Genomic DNA, 14,772 nt, shown 5'->3' with positions numbered 1-14,772 from the left:
CTAATCTCTCAGACAAGCTACGGGAGAGACAGAGCAACATTGTTCTCAGGCAGGCCCTTCCCTTCCTTGTCACTCAAGATTTACTATACATTTCCAGGCAAGTCTGAGCAAACAACTGCTTGTGACATCTGACCAACTAGAGATGGGGGAGGAAGAAAAAAACCCCCAGAAAAGGAACAGGAAAGCCTGCCCCCGGTACCAATTATAACCGTGTCAGCTGCCAGACACCTCTGGGAGGAGCCTTTATTTTCCTAGCTGATAGGAGAGTGCCAAAATACCAGCTGTTTCCTTCCATAGCTGGCCCTCTTTAAGGCTTACTGTGAGATGTAATGTATTCAGGAGCTTTGCCTGGGCCCAATGGCAGCGCTTCTTCATAATAATCTTCTGGAGGAGGAGTCGTGGGCAATGGTGGAGGTGGCTCCCCAGAAACCTATGAGAAAAAGAATGCAGTATTCAAGTGGGGTTGAATGTTGCACTGTTATTATCTGTCCCTGAATGTATCTTCCAAATGGAGATATTTCTGCAGAGAAATTCCTCAGGCTCAGAAGCTTTTGTTCAAGCCATTTACCTTCTGCTCTTGTGTCTATAGCGTCAGTGTGGATAAGGCAGTTTCAATGGCCGTGGGAGGACCCCATTAAACTACCTACCAGAAGATATCCAATCTAGCTTTCTAACCTTAACTGATTTTTCTCAGGTAGGAAAATAGATAAAAGAAACAATGGGAAAATTCAAGGATATTAGTGTAGATAACCTACCTCAATATCACTCTATGAGTGATGTAGAGCAGTTGCATAATAAAATATCTTTAAGAGCCCATAGTGTTACGCTGGATGTGTGTGTGACTTTAGAGCAATCAGTTGGAAACAAGGGGAAATTATTATGTAGACCATTGTTTAATCTTGCTCTGAGCAATAAGAACTATTCTATCTAAATAAGAGATAATTCTTTGCTTCTCTAAAATGCATACACATACACTTCTTTTATCCTACCACAGTTGGATAAAAGTAATACTAACATTTGCAAACATTTGTTGCTTCAGTGGAGTGAATATGTTTTCATGTGTAACAATGCTTCTTTTCAACTATTTCTGGCTTAAAAAGGGAAGAAAAACCGCCTTTCTATTTTTTTTGTCTCCAACCTCATTATGCCTCTTCCATGTATAGTCCAAATATAGTCATATTTGCATCTGATTGCATATCAGGTCTTTATGTGAAGTAAATTTGACTGTAAAAAAGGAATGGATTTTTTGTTTCTCTTTGGATGGAATGTTTTCATCTAACCAGAATTTTGAAAATAGCTGATGAAATAAGTGTTCTGATGGCTTCTTTCCAAGCTATGTGTCTTGCAAGCATAGAATAAGCAGAATTTTTCAGACATGATGTGATCCTTAGTTCTTTGCTTCTTAGCATTCTTTCTGTCTCTTTCCTTATCTGAAGAGATCTACAATATAGCTCCACCCCAGGCATCAAGTGCCCAGAGAAATCCACCATGACCCATCTTATAAGAGCCTGGTAGAAAGAATTGAAAATCTAGAGAAAATGTCTCTTCTGCAGAGTTCAAACCTGTTTTGCCCACAAGTGGCCTCTTCAGTCTATCAGCTGAGAAAGTCTCAGATATAAAATTTTAAATGTCACAGTCAATCAGTGTAAACCAGCCTTCGCCAACTTGGTGCTCATCAGTTCTGCTAGGATAGAAGGTGCTGATGTTGCCAACCAGCATACAGTAATTAACTATGGTTCCAATGTTTCTGGAGAGCACCAAATTAGAGAAAATGAAAACGAACAGCACTGAAGTAGATGACCAGTGTTTGTCCTTAGTATAAAACACTCTCCTGTGTTATGGAATGAGGAACTGAGAATTGGTGGAACTTACACTTTTAGCTGATTGACTCCTTGAAAGCTCCAAGCTGATGCCTTCTTTACCATCTCCATCATCTTCTTGCATGTCCTGAAGATTGCCCAAGTCACAGTCTGAGAAAAGATTAGAAGCCAGAGATTCAATAGTAGAGTAACATGTATATTCATTGTTGCACCAGACCCTAATGTTTGGGCCCACAAAGGTACAAGGCATGAGATTTATGTAGCCTCTTTCTTCTGAGTCACTATGGGAGACAGAGAAAGGAAGACACAAAGAGAGAGTCAGCTGTCCTCTTACTGAAGTAAACAGGTGATCAAGAAGAATGAGAGACTTCTTGGATGAGACTTGGATAGTTAAGCTGATGACAATCTATGTTGATTCTGTGATATGTTAGGACGGGGGTGGGGTGGGGGTGGGGGTGGGGGTGGAATTATAATTTGAAAGTATTAAGTTGGATACAACCTTGACTATGAAATAAAAGATCAGACCAGATAAACGAATTCTTCTCAATTCAGAAGAGCTATTGCCTTTTAGAACTAAAGCAGGGAGGAAATATATTCGCTCCCAAACCTATATCCAATACTAAAAAAATGGTAGTATTTAAATTTGTCAAAATCTACAGGTAAATAATCAATATGTAATATGTATGTCAAATCAATCAGCTGTTGGAGATGAAGTGAACTGCAGCTCATGAAAGCTTAAGTTTTTAAATAAAATGTGTTAGTCAGAAAAGATGCTACTAGACTCCTCCTTATTTTCTGATACCTTGTGGGTTCTCTGTCACTTATAGTACTTCTATTACTCTTCTATTTCAGGTACTAAATGGGACCAAAATAACCACACCTATAGGTGACAATGTAATCACATCAATCCACTGTACATACCAAACTTTTCAAACAGTGATTCCACAAAACTAGTGCCATTATGCAGTGCTGTCGTATTCATATACATGTAATTCACATCCTTCCCTGAAAGATAGAAATGATACAATAAATAAACAAAAAGTGAAATTCAATGTTTAATATTTGACCTTCCCTCTCACTGTTGCAAGTCATTCCTAGGACAACTTTAGCTTCCTTTATGCAGGAAGCTAAACTCTTCAGCTTCTCATTGGTCTGCAATGCACACAAATGACTCCAGAATATACTCAATATTTCCTATTGTACATTTTAAAGGAGCGATCAGTAGTAATGAGGTAGCATTTTTTTTCTATGAAAATTTATTTGCCATGTGTGATCTTTTAAAAGATAAAAACTGGTGAGCATCCACGGAATATAAATATTTTCTAGAACAGCTTAAACTCCTGTTCTAGATCTATAGGAAAAAATATCCAATATAGCAAAACAGGTATTCAGTCCTTGCAGAATTTTGAATTCCCTATCCGTCAAATCTGTACTGTCTTACTAAGTTGTAGATTTGATTCATAGATGTGAATATGCCAACATGAGTTCACAGAATAGATATGAGACCATCCAGATTTGCCCATGTGTTAATTTCTTGTCAGTTTGTATCATGATTTCATAAGACAGCAGTAAAATGCACAATATTGGAACAAATACTGCATTTATATTTTCAGCTATCTGAATGAAAAATTTTCACTTCCTGTATCTATGGTTCCCAGAACTTCAGCCAGTCTAATTAAATAGCAATTTCATGCAAACTTCAAAGAAGGTCAAGAAGGGCCATGCCTATCTTCAAGAGAAAGACTTGATATCTGAAAAGTATAAGGCATGAATGAGGAGATATCACTTTCCTTCAGAGAGGGCCATTTCAGAATTGCTTCAAGTGATCCAAAGTTATGAAGAATATATATGCTGGGTGTTGCTGCAGGACAGAAGACAGAAATCTCCTGATCAGACAATGCGAATCATTTGCTCTTCCTATGGAAATCTTCTGTCTCAGCAGAAATCAGCCAGCAGGAAGTCTAGTGGAAACACACATTTCCACAGGAAAGAAAATAACAATTCCTGGCCAACTAAAGCAAGGTTAAATAATATCACTATTTTCACTACCCGAGGGTTCTGCTGTTCTACGCATATAGAGTCACATACATACACGAGTATGCCCACACAAAGTCACATACACACAGAGATGTAGACAGTCCATGGATTCTGAAGATAGCCCATCCCATCTGGAAAAACTAGTATAGCACTAATGACACAAATTTCCAAAAGGTAATTGGCTGACCTGAGAAAGCATGAGATGCAGTACCAAAAATTAAATGTAGAAAAATATCCACCCTGAAAGGCTTAAAATTTCATTTGTCCTGTACTGGGAACAATCATAAATATAAAGAAACCCTGTGTTAAAGGCTCAAATGGCTGGAAGAATAGAACAGTCATCTCTTGCCAGCCATTGTTTAATGCCTGTTTATTTCTGCTCCTCAAGGTCAGCTGGAAGGGTCCATTAGCATGGAATGCTCCACCAGAGGGAGTCAGGTACTTGTAACAACAAAGGACCAAGGATCCTGTATTATGAAAACCATAATGGAAACAGATGCAGGAGGGAGGGAGGGAAGAGATATGAAGAAGTTGTTAAAGTTAAGCTGCCTCAGATAATTGTTTAGCTTTCTGGGATGTAGACCCACCCCCTCCCTGCAATCTCCTGTTCCTGTAAAGAAGACAAAGATACTGTACACGTTTCATTTGTGAAATCACAAGACCTAAAGGATGCTTTAGGCATCCTTTGGTTACTATAATGATTCAGCGCTCTCTCTCTCTCTCTCTCTCTCTCTCTCTCTCTCTCTCTCTCTCTCTCTCTCTCTCTCTCTCTCTCTCAACCAATCAAAACTATTTGGAGCAGAACTAGAGCACTGGAGGACAAGCATTTAATCATCTGCCCCTATGTATGTAATGTGTTGGTACTTGCCTTCTTGTTTAATGTTCACAGCAATTACACAGCAGTTGGATTTAGAGAATGCGAAGAACTGATTGTAAAGGAACAGTTCATTTGCCTGAATTAGCATCTTTTTTTGAAAAAATATTTTTATTAAACAGTTTTTTTTAATAAAAACCAAAAAGCTTATGCATGCCCCCTTTCGGACCTCTTAGGAATGGGGTGAGATCCACGGTAGACAGTTTAAGGCTGAAGCTATGTGGATTTGAGGATGTAACAATGGAGTCAGGAAGAGCATTCCAGCATTGACCGCTCTGTTGCAGAAGTTGTATTTTCTACAATCAAGTTTAGAGCGGTTTACCTTGAGTTTGTATCTATTGTTTGCCCATGTATTATTGTGGTTGAAGCTGAAGTAGTCGTTGACAGGTAGGACATGGTAGCAGACAATTTTGCGTACTATACTTAGGTCAGACCATAGGCAGCATAGTTACAGGTTGTCCAAGCCCAAAATTTCAAGCCTAGTGGCGTAAGGGATTCTATTGTGAGCAGAGGTATAAAACTATATTTTCATCTTTCATGAAAATATAGTTTTATACCTCTCTGGCAACATGGACAGTCCTTGATAACAAAGCCTCAACTTGCCTTTTGCCTTCAGGAAATCATTCTGAGACATTTGCTTTTAAAAGAGCAAAACAGGACTTGCTGGCCAGGCAACTGATTACTGTCAACTGTCACTGGAAGGCAAACGACTGGAAAAATGTTGCAATCATTCCAGTGATTCCCCAATACCTAAACAAAAGACTGACACCTGCCGAGACATGTCAGGAGTCAAAACATGTCACAATCAAGGAAGAAAAGATGCCAAACATATTTTTTATAGTTACGGTTGTACAAAAAGGAAAAAAAAGGAAAACAGTAAATTAAAACACAGTGATGAAATATGACAAGGGTTTCCCAACCTGCAGGAGGCTGTAGCTTTTGCAAGATATTTGAAACTGTGTTTTTCTTCTCCACTGTGGTGGCACTCAGGTATTCATGGTCCAAGAGTTTGAGCAGGATGTTCAGCTCGGGAAGAAGCTGATCCAGTACTGTGGGCAGAAAGGAAGATCTTAGAATTAAGAGTTCACCCACTTCAGCCAATATTGTAACAGACACAAAAGTTTGTTCAAGTAAAAAAAGAACAGAGGAATGGGGATGGAAGCGCTGATAAGTTTCATGTGAGCCTGGGTTCTTCCCCACATGATATGCTGGACAGTACTTTATAGTTCAAGAAGAAACTTGTCAAGTATTTGCAAGCCATTGGCACATGTGTCATATAGACACCAGTGGAGGCAGAGAGTGTCTCCACCCCTATGTGGAAAGGAGGGGCTTACCCCGAGTATAAAACCCCCTCCAACCTTTTCCACCTTGCTCTCTCCATCTCTCTCTTTTCATGTTTGTTCCTCATGAGACTTGATCTCTGTTGTACATAGTTAATATGCTTTATCATATGAATAAATACATTTAAGACATTTATTTATGCATCTGCCTCTGAACTCTTCTATGCTCCTGGGTGTTTCTACGATCCCAATTCCACAAAACTATATGCCAGCACTGGATCTTACAGCAGTTGGCAGATGAACAAAAGTTTGAAAAATAGGGCAATTTAATTAATGAGGGAGCGGGACAGGTATTGCAGCTTCCTTCATTTAAACCATTGGCACTGGGTTCTAGAAAAGGTCTCATAAGCTTATGGGTAGGTGGGACATGAAGGAATGAAAGATTCCTTTCATTCAAGGCCCCACCTACTTCGCCTTTCAAGTTCTTGTCATTTTTGCATTTGCATTTATAATGTTGTTGTAGCTCATGTCCATATTAATCCTCTTCTGTCTTAGATTGTTAAAGTCCAAGAGTGGACAAATCCTTCTGGTATCTTTATAGAAACGTGCTCTCCTCCAGTTCACATTTAAAGGCTCAGAGCCATTTACCTGTTATCAGAACTTGAAATGAAGGGGCAGGAAGGGACATTGAAACAATAATTCTGTAACGCTGCCAGAATTCTGTAAATTTTGTAACAGTATTAATACACTTCCTTTTCCCACCTATTCCACTCCTCTGTCAATCTGCATCCTTTCATTATCATGTCCCTTTTAAAAAGGCTAAAGACTTTTTCCATGGCTTAATATGAAGGAAAGTCCTTGAATGATTAACTGAGAAAGACAGAGTTCACCCTAGATGCTTCAGAAAAGATATGACATTTAATATGCATAATTACATCCTATATACTACCTTTGACAGTAGAAATAATGTTTAGTAGAGTTATGGAATGCTTCAAATTCAAAGCAGCAGAGAACTGCTTTGGACAAGTGAAGTATTCACATAACACTTGTTGACATCTCTTTAAATCAACTGTGCCTTGTAAGGACAATCCCAGACAAACTTGCTTTAAGGAGTTACCAACAAATGTTTACATTTATCCATGCATGCTCTGAAGCACTTTTTTTTCTTTTTCAATCTGAATATGGCACAGCCCCAATACATAGTCATAACAACAAATAACCAGTGAGAGACTTATCCTTCATGAATTTATCTAATTCTTTTTAATATGCTGCTTTTGCTCAGGAATTCTAATGAAGGATTTTTGGAATACAATTGCAGCTGTGGCTATTTATGCTCTAGCCCAGGGGTGTCAAACTCGCATTGTCATGGCGGCCTCATGTGACGTATCAGGACTTTTTCCCCCTTCACTAAACCGGGAGTGGGGGTGGTCAGTCTGTGACGCATCCGGCCCATGAGCCAGGAGTTTGACAGCTCTGCTCTAGCTTGATATTATAGAACAGGGGTGTCAAACTCACATCGTCACGTTGTTGTCCCATGACGAATCAGGACTTTTTCCCCCTTCGTTAAACCAGGGTTGGGTTTGGCCAGCATGTGACGCATCTGGCCCGTGGGCTGTGAATGTTCTGACCCAGCCTTAGTAGAAGCAAGAAACAGACTCCTTGTCACGAAAACCCCCTCTTTATTTACCTCTTGTGAATTAATTGCATTCACCCACCGAAAAGTCCAGGCAATAGTCTTCAAGGAGTTAACTGCAGTACAGATCTTATCAGTTCCTTGTGATAATTGCAAGGCCGTGAGCTCCCAGCCAAACAATTAAGTTCTGGTAAGCAATCTTTGTAGCAAGAAACACAACAGCAAAATCTTCAGAAATATGAACTGTTGTCTCCTACGACAACCACTTCCCTTTCCTTCTATTTATTCCCCAGCCAGGGAGGGGCCATTCAGCATCCATGTGTGCTTTGCTTCCCGAGTCGACTCCTTGTCCTCTGTTGTTCACCTCTTTTAACTGCTCTGCACATATGTGCATCTGGAACAGGCCCCAGCTGTTCTTCCTCCTAACTTATATCAGCCTCCAAAGGCAGCTGCCTCTCTGGTGGCTGAGAAATGTTGGACAGCCCTGGCTCTATCTCTGCGTCCAACGCAAAGCATCCATCAGAGCCTTCCGCAGACTTCAGAACTGGCCCAAGTTCCTCCCCAGACTCCTTATCCGAGTCTGCTGCCAGTGGAGCTGACGGGCCACAACAGTGAGTTTGACATCCCTGTTGTAGAAGAATGGAAATATCCTCTAAAGTAACCATCAAATCATCAAGAAATCCATCATCAGTGCTGAATCATGAAGTCATTGGTGGCATGTTATTTTCTCTAGTCTATCATCAGAGCTAGCTAAGGCACTTGTCCGTTGGTTGATTACCATTTACTATCACCTAATTTACACACTGAGATACCACACATATAAAAATACACACATACACACCCTTTATCTGGAATAACTAACATTTCAATAAAGCTATCTTGGAAGTCTTGCTTTATACTGTAATCTCCTACTTGCAGCTTAACATTTATTTCCATTACCATCTCATTTAATAAGAGATCAATCATATCTCCATAACTGTTTAGAATATAATCTGGTATATTTCAAATATACATTATCCACTCCAGGACAATTTAATAAACAGCTGCCTTTTTGTTTGAAAATCTATTGCTACATTATAGATCATCCACTTCTAACTATTTGATTCAGTATTCACTATTTCTTTAACATCATATGAACAGCAGCATGGTCCAGATATGTGTTATATCCAATTTTATGCAAAGATATTTACAAACCCAATAAAGGAAAGCATACTGTGAATCAACAGAACGTAACCAGAATAGAAGTGAAGGAAGAAGCAAAGCTGGAAACTGTACATATGTATATGTGTTAAGATCATTCATTTTATTTCTTCTAAATATGTATGCCAGTTTTCTCCAGATAGTTAGGAAGAAGTCTGCAGTAATAGACCCAGATCCTATCATCTGTTGCACACAGGTTCCATTTAGGCTTTAGACCAAATACATGAATATCAAGGAATTGTCCCATGTTCTGCATGAGAAGCTGCAACTATAAGAACTTGCAACTGGACATTGTATAGTTTCTTTCAAAATACTCCAACTAAGTGAGCCAGGTATAAGAATTGGTTTCTAATCTCTTCAACTCATGAATATGAACAAACCACAATTCCATGCGAATCAGATAATTTTAGCTTATGTCACAACCACAAATATCAAGTTTTTGTAAGTACAAATTCTTCCACATTTAGGTAAGATTTCAGCAGCGTTGCCCATGCTGGGAATTCCAGAATGCTGATTCAGCATTTTATGGGAAATGGTAAGCAGGGTTGTTCAGACACACACTTCACATTCCTATAGAAACACCATAATAACAGGAAAACTTAAGTCCTTTTCTGAATCATGTGAGAGGCATGTGAACTGCCATCCTGTTCATTTCACGTAGATCTTTACTACAGATCCTAAGAATACAGTATCTCCCAAATCTGGAACAGACTATTTGTGGATCTATTCTAGGTCTTAGAAAATATGCAGGGTTCATCAACATAGCATGTCTCAAGTAAAATCGTAATACTTTACAGTTGGCTCTGGAAGCATTTAATTATGTTAACTGAGTTAAGGCTTTGTAACCTCATGACCACACCTACCAAGATGGTACTTGCAAGATTTCATTATAATGATTCCTCCCCAATGGCCACTTTGGCAAACAGGCTAGAGTTTGGCTCCTGTGGGCAATCAATGTTGGAATGTGCCTTCTGTGGTAACCAGGCCTTTTGTTTCAGCTGCTGAACAACTCCCTCTTTTTCTTGGAGGACTGATTGGGTGGGGCTTGGAGCCTGCCCTAAATTGTCCGAATTTGGCAGAGTCTGTAGTAGGCCTGACTAAGGGGCTTTGCCTTGCAAATCCTTAGTAAAGTTTTGAGTTAAAGCTGCTCCTCTCTGCCAAGTATTGACCTGTATGAGCAGCAGGTTCACACAATAGCCTGCCCCATCATTGGCCTACTGAAGCATGTTGTGTGGATCCTGCCATTGGGGAATGGCAATACAGTATTTGTGAGGAAAATTTGAAAAGGGAAAAAAAAATCACACATGCATGCACGCATACAGCATGATGCTTTCCATCCCAACCTCAATGTATTTGGTTAAGGCTAGAATGGAAGGGTTTTCTTTGCTATGTCATTATACAAGGACTACCTAAGTCAGCATCTTATATCAAACAGTGGCTGACCAGATGTATCTGGAAAACTTCCAAGCAGAGGTTGAAAGTGTCAACATTCTTCCACTGTTGCATCCTTCATATAAAATCCCCTACATGCACTACAAAAATGGCAACATGAGATGAAAGTGACCCTAAATATATATCCAAAATCTTCTTTTCATTCTGCCTTATCCCTCTTCCTACCTTTGGGATGCAAAGATCCTTGGTCTCCTGTTGCTGGGAACAGATTCGGAACCTGAGTTCACAGCAGGCTCAGGATGCCTCTATCATAAATGTTTTCCTGCGGCCTCCGCTGAGGTGCTTTATCTCCCTAGCCTTCTGTTTCCTCCTTCTTCAATACAGCCAAGCAAAATATGAGAGTTTTAGGTTAGGAGGCTACAAAGACAGCACATGCCAGAAAAGGGATATGGGCAGCTCCAAATAAGGGGTATACCTAAGAGAGGCCTATTAGGCCTATCAGGAATGTTGAGTTAGCTGCCTCAGCAAGAATAAGAGGGGACCCCTAAATCTAAAATTTCTCTTCCCCTTTCCTCTTCTGGCATTGCTATAAGATGGTAATTGGAGGCATCAGCATTTAATTAGGCATTTCCATTTAATTATAAAGACCATATTTTAATAAATAGCTGAAACAGCAGGTATACCACTGGTTAAGAAAAGAATGGGCAAAGCACCATACCAAAGTGTCTTTATGTTAGATGTGCAGTCAAAGAGAGGAAGGAGAGGGAGAAATACTTCATACCTGACCTCATTAGATATTCGTTCCCAAATATGCCAGCTTTGAGCAAGCATTGGTAGGCACCTCTTTCTCCTTAGATTCAGTTGCAGTCAATAAACATTTTTGTGAAGGGTAAGAATAGAAATATATAGTTCTTAAATCTGTGCCTTGTGTGCTCCAGTTAGGTCGCATAGTAAGTGATGTGGAAATTGCATGATTTAAGATGCATGACACAGGACACTTATTTTCCTGTTCCCATCCATCACCACTAGCCTAGAACTAGCCAGAAGAGAGCTTCTGTTCATACTTGAATGAGTCTCTAGACAGACACAAATCAAGTAATTAAGTAGAAGATTCAATTTACTGATAACCGCAATCAAAGAGTACTTAAATGAACTATAGAGCCACAGTATAACAATATAACACTGTATATTTTGTAGTCATTGAGTGTTCCACAAGAGGGTAGCATTAGAATATAAAACAGTATGAAAAAGAGTCTTGGATGTGTGTGTTCTCTCCCTCTCATGTGAAATAGTAGAGAAGATAGAAAAAGTAAAAAAAATCAAGATTAAAATGTAGCATGGAAATTCTTAATATAAGATTGTTGTCAACAAAGTATTAATCATATACATGTCTATAATCAATTACTGACCGGCTTTTAATAAATTCTTTTCATACTACATATTTTAGAGAACTAGAATCCTGTCACTTTAATGAGAAAAACATTCAGAGGTGGGCAATCTCCATCCACTGATAAGACTAATTTATATAGTCTTATATAAAGTCTTATAGTCCCCAGGTGACATTGGACTTTCTATCAATCATCTTGACCCTCTGGCCATGATTATCTGGGGTGGCTGGGAGAACCCAACAACATCCAAAAGACAATGGGATCAGAAAGATTCAGGAATGATATAGTGCAATCTTCTCCCATGTGTTCCTTCATATGTGCTCAGACTGCAATACCACCCACCCCAAATCAAACAGATCTGTAACCATCAGATTAAAATAAACCAATAAACTGGCTTCTTGATCCTCCAATGAGGATATTTCTTTAGAACACCAACACTTAAGATGGATGGGAAACAATTAATGAGATGCAAAAGGAAAAGACAAACATTACTTATTGTCAAGACAACAGCCAAGGAAAGTTGAAGCATATCTACTGATTCCAAATGGAGTCTGAGCTATGTTTTAAAAAGAAACCACATCAACATATGGACAGGAATATTAGGACTATGAGCTGAGACACCTGCTTTTTAGATCTGTGCCCCTCCTAGCTGGTTAAAGGGGAGTTCTAATGGTGGCTAATTCTTCTTTGAGTGAGGGAATTGACCCTTCACATCTTAAGAAGATCCTGGTTCATCACACTTCTCAAGAAGCCATCACTGGGCACCACTATATTGGACAATTTTTGACTTGTATCTAACCTCCCCTTTTGGGGGAAGATGCTTGAAAAGGTTGTTGTACAGCAGCTTCAGAGGACCTTGGAAGAAGCGAATTATCTGGATCCCTTTCAGTTATGATTTGGATCTGAGATGGAAATAGTATCAGTCATGCTTTGGGATGATCTCTGATGAAGGTGGGATGGAGATTATGCATCACCCTTGCCCTATTTGATCTCTCTGCGGCTACTGATACTATCAACCATGGTATCCTTCTTGATTGGCTCAGAAGACTGGGGGAAGGCTGGACCAACTGTACTGGTTTGCCTCCTTTCTCCAAAGCCGATTCCAATCAATGGTAGTTGTGGAGGAGAAATCTCACACTTGATCACTATTATGTAGAGTGCTACAGGGTGCAGTGTTTTCCCCTTTCCTATTTAACTTCTATATGGCACTCTTCTGTGAGTTCATCTGTTGCTGTGGCATAAGGTATCAGCAATATGCTGTTGATACCAATTATATATCTCTTCCCCTTGCAAATTAAACAATGCTGTGAACATTTTATCCTTGTGCCCAGAGGTTGCTTACTCTGGCAAGATTGAGTGGCGTTTTGGTTTGGGGCCTTCTGGTTCTAAGATTATGCCATCTTTGGCGCTGGAATGGATGGCATTTTGCCAGATCGACCCAAGTTGCAACCTGGGGATCCTCCTAGACCAGGGGTGTCAAACTCAAGGCCCAGGGTCCGGATGGATCCGGCCTGCAGGGTGCTTAGATCTGGCCTGCAGGGCCACCCTGGAAACAGCGAAGGACTGTCCCGGAGTGCCTCTGCCAGCAAAAATGGAGTTCAGGAGGACTGTGTGCGGCCTTCCGGCACTCTGTCTTCCCTGGCAAAGAGTTGCAGGAGGCCATTGCAGCTGAAAAAGGAGGTTGTGAGGGCTGCGGGTGGCACTCCCAAGCTCCATTTTCACTGGCAGAGAGTTGCAGTAAGCCGTTGCAGATGAAAACAGAGCTCAGGAGCCTGTTTTCCCTGGCAGAGTGCTCGGTCCATCACCGGCGCCCCCAACACAAGTGACGTCGAGCTGGCAACACCCACTTTGGCCATGCCCACCCCAGCCCTCCAAGGTCAAACATAACCCTGATGTGGCCCTCAATGAAATCGAGTTTGACACCCCTGTCCTAGACTCATGACTTCTGCTGAAAGAGCAGATGGAACTCATGACTTGGAGGGCCTTTGCAGTTTTGTGTTGTGTGCCTGTTACTCCCTATTCCTGTATCAGCGGCCCCTGCTCCCTGTCACTCATGTCCAGTTACCTCCCAATTGGACAACTGTAATGTGGTCGACCTGTGGCTGCCTTTGAAGAGTATTCAGAAGCTTCAGGTGGTGCAAAATGCAAGGCAATTATATGTGCCCCTATAATAAATAATTTTATTCTTCTGCTCTGAGAACTGCATTTGTTGCAGATTTCAGGATCCAATTCAAGGTGTTATTTTTAAATTTAAAGACCTTTAAAACACTTCATGAGGGCCAGATTACCTAAGGGACAACCTCACCTGTCCCCAACAGAATGCATACTGCAATTCTCAGGTTGGCATGTCCCAGGAAGTGGGTCTTCTCTGTCATTGCATCCATCTTATGGAATCTTCTTCCCTGGAAGTGAGATTAGCTCTATTCCTGTTAACCCCAAGTCCCTCAAGGCATGGATATGTCTTCAGGCTAGGGGATCAGTGAAATCAATTTTTTTATGTATTTATTGTTTTTTAATTATGCATCTCACTTTTTTGTGACATGGGTTGTCATACACATTACATACATACATACATACATACATACATACACAACATATAATGCTGTGTCCAGTATACTCAAGTTTAATACTTGTATATCAAACATTATTTCCATCACAGGATTGCTCACTTGGAAATTCAAGCAGCCCAGATAGTATTGAGAACTTTATCTCACTGGAAAGAACATATTACAAAATAATTACATATAAATCTTTGAGAGTTTTTCTGAACTGATACCAATCTAACTTTAAAAATGGGTGTCATATTTCTAGATATTCCAGTGTAACTTCACTATGCTATTTTAGAGCTCATTAAAATCTCTGTTTAACTTGCCATGTAAAATGTACTATGTATGAACAATTCTACATACCATACGGTACTTGCTTGCAGTTTTTTTCATCTTTAAGTCAACTTGGCTCAGGGTGACTAGCAGGAACATATCAGTTTTCCTCACGGGATACAGAAGTGATTTGTTACTGATTTCTTCTAACAGTCTATGCCACAGCCCTGGAAATCCCAAGTAGTCCTGTCAAATACTAACTAGGACCAACTCTGCTTAGTTTTCTATAAAAGCCAAATGTTGCCTCTGCATTCATTTTTTTTTAGATA

General features: G+C 40.1%; 1 protein-coding gene across 1 annotated transcript in view; it reads right to left on the bottom strand.

Moving 5' to 3' along the window:
* AFAP1L1 (actin filament associated protein 1 like 1) overlaps positions 1 to 8,309 on the bottom strand; it is a 35,480-nt gene extending 27,171 nt beyond the window's left edge. The window contains exons 1-5 of the mRNA XM_070934397.1: positions 8,072 to 8,309; positions 5,652 to 5,822; positions 2,742 to 2,825; positions 1,873 to 1,970; positions 319 to 430 (exon numbers count right to left, since the gene is read on the bottom strand). Of these exons, the coding sequence (XP_070790498.1) occupies positions 319 to 430; positions 1,873 to 1,970; positions 2,742 to 2,825; positions 5,652 to 5,822; positions 8,072 to 8,309 (703 nt within the window). The remainder of the gene's footprint in view (positions 1 to 318; positions 431 to 1,872; positions 1,971 to 2,741; positions 2,826 to 5,651; positions 5,823 to 8,071) is intronic.
* Positions 8,310 to 14,772: the final 6,463 nt, after the last annotated feature.

This window comes from Pituophis catenifer, unplaced genomic scaffold (assembly GCF_029215685.1).
Source record: "Pituophis catenifer annectens isolate HBS135680 unplaced genomic scaffold, rPitCat1.0.hap2 SCAF_2, whole genome shotgun sequence".
NCBI classification, from domain to species: domain Eukaryota; kingdom Metazoa; phylum Chordata; class Lepidosauria; order Squamata; family Colubridae; genus Pituophis; species Pituophis catenifer.
The sequence above is the reverse complement of the archived record's forward strand: the minus strand, read 5'-3'. Positions and strand labels throughout refer to the sequence as shown.